This window comes from Frankliniella occidentalis, unplaced genomic scaffold (assembly GCF_000697945.3).
Source record: "Frankliniella occidentalis isolate FOCC.00 unplaced genomic scaffold, Focc_3.1 Scaffold102, whole genome shotgun sequence".
Taxonomy (NCBI): domain Eukaryota; kingdom Metazoa; phylum Arthropoda; class Insecta; order Thysanoptera; family Thripidae; genus Frankliniella; species Frankliniella occidentalis.
In genome coordinates this window covers 190,370-195,515 of record NW_026267231.1, presented here as the reverse complement: position 1 = coordinate 195,515, position 5,146 = coordinate 190,370, and the positions used below count along the sequence as shown (strand labels likewise).

At 49.1% G+C, this 5,146-nt stretch overlaps 1 protein-coding gene across 9 annotated transcripts in view; it reads right to left on the bottom strand.

Moving 5' to 3' along the window:
- Positions 1 to 5,146, bottom strand: part of LOC113202765 (splicing factor, proline- and glutamine-rich-like) — a 147,547-nt gene that overhangs the window by 44,199 nt on the left and 98,202 nt on the right. Inside the window, exon 6 of one of the 9 annotated variants that reach the window (XM_026417152.2) lies at positions 3,508 to 3,553. The exons of the other annotated variants lie outside the window; for them this stretch is intronic. Coding sequence (XP_026272937.1) covers positions 3,508 to 3,553 — 46 coding nt within the window. The remainder of the gene's footprint in view (positions 1 to 3,507; positions 3,554 to 5,146) is intronic. 9 annotated transcript variants of the gene reach the window in all.

Below are 5,146 nucleotides of genomic sequence, written 5' to 3'. Positions count from 1 at the left end.
GCCGCAGCTTGGCCGGTCGCTCCGAGACTCGAAAAATGATACCAAATTTGGACAAATCCGATAATTTTTGGTATTGTGCCAAGTCTTGTAACGATTAGGCGATGTTCAGAGTCGTTTACTGAAAAAACGGTGGCACCTACGCTTAATTTACTTTTGGACAATCTGTTTAGAATTTGCCAAATGTTATTTGAGTTCCTATGACTTACTACTCTATCTGTAAACGTTTAAGAAATAATTACTAGCAAAGTGAGTGTTTTTTCCGATTTCCTTAGCGGATGTCCGTTTTATTAAGCTCTTTCGTTAGTGTGACAACTTGAGAACGAAACGTCCGATTAAAATGATTCAAAATACGTCATGTGTTTATTTTTCACTAGAAGTTGATCGGTCAATGCTACGGGTTAAAATACATTACAATTTCCCCCGAAAATGGACTTGTTAAAATTAAGGAAATCGAGCCGGCTGTTTTTATGGGGGGCTATTAGGCTCGCCTCCTCTCCCGGGCTCCTCAATAGACACCCTCCCGCACCCGCCTCCGCAGCCCCCGCGCGGAGACCCGCCAGTGGCTCCTGAGCGGACTGTATTTCTTTTGTTCTCCGGGTGTGAGCTCGGAGGAACTCTGTCTCAAGATAAGTTGTCCAGAGCTCTACCACGCCCCGGCACAGATAAAATGCCAATTTAACGTCTCTGTTAGGGAGGTCCACCGGTCCAGCCGCCGCCGGAGCATCAGAAGCAGAATTAGCAAAACTCTCCTCTTTTCGTGACCGCCTGCCAAAGATTTTTACACTCGCCGGGTTTTTCCTCTTTTTTATTATTTTCCACCATTTTTGTCTTATTTCTGTCTTCAGTATCTCGATTTGTTCCGCCGCTCGTCTGGACGCCGCCGCCGCCGAGCCCACTACGGACCAATGGCCGGCCGCCCGTCCCGCTCGGGCTTGGCCGCTCGCTGTACAATATCCATACATTTTACCGGATCGCAGACACTGCTGTGGCCGCCGCTGCCAGATTAAGAAAACTCGTCGCAGCCAAGATGGCCCGTGCAGCCCGCCGCGCGCACACGCTGCTGCCGCGTATTAAAATTGGGTACTTTGTAAACCCGTTCTCCTCGGCGACGGATACTGAGCGACGCACCGCCGCGTCAAATCCAGTCCCAGAGGAAGTCGGAGCGCCATTTGTCCGAGTCGTGCGTGCATCGGCCGCCTCGCCCGGTCAGTCATAACCCGAATATGATGCGTGGGCCTCCAATGAGGACAACTTTGTACGTGCACTCGACCGCCTGCCCCCCCTCCCCCCTCCTACCCGCTCTTTTCTCTCACACACTTGTTCTTTTACCGTAGCTTTTTCTCTCTCTCCTTTAACCCCTTGTCTTCTCAGGGCTCTCAGATCGAGCCACATATATCCCAAAGCGGCTGGCTGCGTGCAAAAAGCACGAGCGGTCTCTACACAATGCACCGCAGAACGTGATCAGACATAAGCGCAGTGTGCCCCCCCCCCCCTTCACGTCCATTTTGCCAGCGGGATATTTTTTTGCATACAAATAGTAGTCCACTCGTTGGCATAAATTACATATGCGTCGAGCCAGGCCGCGCACGCCCCGCAAGCGCAAGGTACACCACCATCCTGCCATCCTTTAACTTCTCTCTCTCCTCGTTCTCTTTTCCGCGAAAAACGTAGAAGTAGCGGGGCCCATTCTATGAATACATATGTTTAATAAATATATTAATTAATTTTATCTACTTTTTATTTTTGCAGAAACACCGCCGTTTGGCGTCCGAGAGTGAGAGGGCAGTGGGCCCGAAGGTTCGTTCACATCACCCATAGGGGAGAAATGCGCCGCAAACTAGCTCAATCAGGACCAATGAAGCGACATCGTATAACCAATCAGGAGCGTCGTAAAGAACTTCGGCGCCAATGACGAGCCGTCCCTGAGCGTCACGTGCTTTTTAACGCGATCTTTGATCAGTAGCGTTCACGTTTCCACACAAAGGAAGTAAGGATTTTGATTACGACTTGCCTTACGGTACTGAATTAGTGCTAAATCGCCCGTTATAATCAAAAATTTAACACTGGTAAAACAAGTGTGCATCTCGTGCGCACGTTATGAGTGCTTTTCTCTAATAAGCGATGGTGTTTAAACTTAAAGCACACACGGTGTGCAGAGTTAAATTTTTTGGAAAGTGTGTATGGTTTTGACACTTGGTTACACACTGGTCTTAGCAATAGTAGAGGAAACCCATACCAAGTGACATAAGTTTACACCAGGTGGTGTGCTGTTTCCTAGACGTTTGCGAAGTGTGCAAAGTTTGCACCCTTTGAGATGTTAAGTTTAAGTTTGACACAAGATGTGCAAAGTTTGCACTTTAAAAAGCATCCGAAAATTTGAGTCTAACTTTCTACATTTGTTTTACCAGTGAAGGTAAAATACTCCATAAAGTTGACAGAAGTCAAAAAAAAATGTTTTAAAAAATTGTAACCAGTATCCTTGATCCCCCACAGGTGGAGTTCCCTTCTGGACCCGCAGCGTTGGATGAGACCGGATGGATAAGTTATCTCGGAGACATCCAAGGCCTCTTAACCGAATGGAAAACCACTCTTGAGCAGCAGAACAACAATACTAAGCGGCGTCTCGAGAAAAATGTCGGAGAGAGAACGGTCCCGTTAAGTAAGGGATGCCAGGTTGGTAAGGCACACAGCTCGCTGCATCTTCCCGTCTCTCTCCTTTCTCCCTCTCAAACGGCACAGAGCGCCCCCGCAGTCCCACCAACCCCTTCTCCACTGTGGCGTGCGAGCCCAACCCGGACGGCGCGCGTCTTTGTATGACTACCATCCCGATGCCAATCCGAGCGCGAGTCGTCAAAAGTCAAAGTCATATCGGGCGGACAACGCACGGACCGACGGTCGGACGGCCGGACCCCGTCCAATAAGCCAATCCCGACATTCCAGCCTCCCCCTTCCCCCCGCCCCAAGTAGAGTTGTTGTTCAGTTGCCACCGCCAGCGAGCGGCCTTCGCCGGGGTTTGTTCCAAAACTCCATCTAGTTGCCGCCCAAAACTACTCCCCGCGGAAGGGTGGACCGCTCCCCTTTTCCCTCCTCATGCATACAAACACAGTTTTGTGTGTTGTTTTTTTGTTTTTCGTTTTGTTTTTGTGTGTGCGTTTTTATTCCGCCCACTGCCCCTTTGACGCTCTTGTTTTAAAAAGTAAGACGGGAATAAATGCATCTGACCACGACCACGACGTGTGACACGTAAAATAACGTCATTACGTCATTTCTCAAAAACACTTTTCAACAGAGTTCTTGTTCTCGTATGGCCTTCACCCCGAGGAACGGCTGTCCGGCCGGCAGGCCGCAGGCACAAGCCTACTCCGCTGATTGCCATGCCAGAGGGCGGTCTGGTATTGATTGGGAGTCGGGTAGACAGATCAAAAGAAGAGAAGGGGGAGGGGGGGGGGGGCGTAAACTAAGCCTGAAATGGGAAATTAAAACTTTCATTTTCTTTACTGTACTCACTTGTATGATAACTGGTGGTCCAATTTGATTTCTCCAAGCGAAACACCTGCGTGACAAAAAGTGCAAAAGGTCAGAAAAAAGGTCAGTCGCTGAACAGGGTCTTGCACCTTTCCACAAAAGGGTGAAAGGGACAGAGGGGTGGGGAATGGGTGGAGGGGGGGGGGGGCGAGGCGCGGAGCTGCTGCAGCGAGATTCTGCCGGGATCCTCAAGGCCTCCATTCAAATGTAAATGAACTCGTGCGGAGGGAAGGACGAAACAGGAACCGGCGAAAATGAGAAGAGGGGAAGGGGAGAGGAGGGAGGAACAGCAATCCCGCAGAAACGCGCCCAGGACGCCATGCTGCCATGCTTTAACTTCACGCGCTGCGCTTATTCTAGAGAATCTTAAGAAAACAAGCAAAGTGTTTGCCATCGACAGTCTCTCTGACATAACGTATCCTACATAACTAATTTCTAGGTTTCTTGCTTACAAAAAAGACCCTTCACTGTATTAAATGTTTTTCCTGATATTACTGAAAAACAGTTACGAAAAGCTTTGTAAAATATTTTCGGAAATTATTTTTTAAGTTGCAACGGCTTGCGCAAACAGCCGTAAAATCCAAACCACTTTGACGTTTTTCAAAAAATAAACAAGACATTGAAACAGCAAAGACCATGGAACTATTTAATTTCCAAGACCTCCAAGTCCAGTCGTTCGCTAGAATGAGGCGTTTTAGCCCCCAGCCAAGAAAAATTTCAAGCAGAAAAAAAACATTTTTTTGTTTATTTTGCAGTATTGGAAAATTTAGTAAGCATGTGTACATGAATGATATTATTTTTCCGTCACCGAGTTCACATAAGGTTTATTCGGCTCCCTTGCCTTGGAGGTGTTGAAGCGTACTAAGGGAAATGCAGTGGGTTTGGAGCGGGGACTGGAAGAGGGAGAGAAGGGGGGGGGCGAAGGGGAAGGTGGTCTTCACTTGTAAATGAGCAGGGGGAGGAAGTGTTGCAGCGACGGAGGCCGCGCACCAATTCAATTTTAATTAAAATTTTCACGAAGCGACTGGAGCTTGAAGAGAAGGAAGGGGGAGTGGCTGAAGTGTGGGTGAAGGAGACAGACTGACAGAGGAACGAAAGACAGACGAACAGGCTGGGAAAACAAGGGTGACAATAAAGAAACAGCGAGCGAGCGACGGAGTTTGAGAGGGGAGGGGGGGGATGAGGCCAGGTCCTCCCGCGGGGGGCTCCGCGTCCCATGGCAGCTAGGCCGCCCGCCCCGCTCGCGCTGATGTTTCAACTTGGCCCGCGCACTTCGCACCACAGCGTCTTTTCTCTCTCCCCCCCCTCTCTCTCTCTCTCTCTCTCTCTCTCTCTCTCTCTCTCAGACGCAGAGAGAAAGAGCAGCAAAGCAATGGGACAGAGACAGCCGACGAGGGAAAGTTTGTGATGCCGCTCCGAACGCAGCCAACTGAGCATCTACCTCATTTCCTCTTCACGAAATATTATGTATGGGGACCCTCCGTTAAGTACAGCAACTTTTTGATTTTGTATTATTTTTCGGAAACATTTCCTCTTTCTCACTTGAGTAAGTGTAAAAAGGTAAGGCAGATGAGGGACATAGGACAGAGTGGAGGCTCGAGGGGGAGGCGGGAAAGGGGAG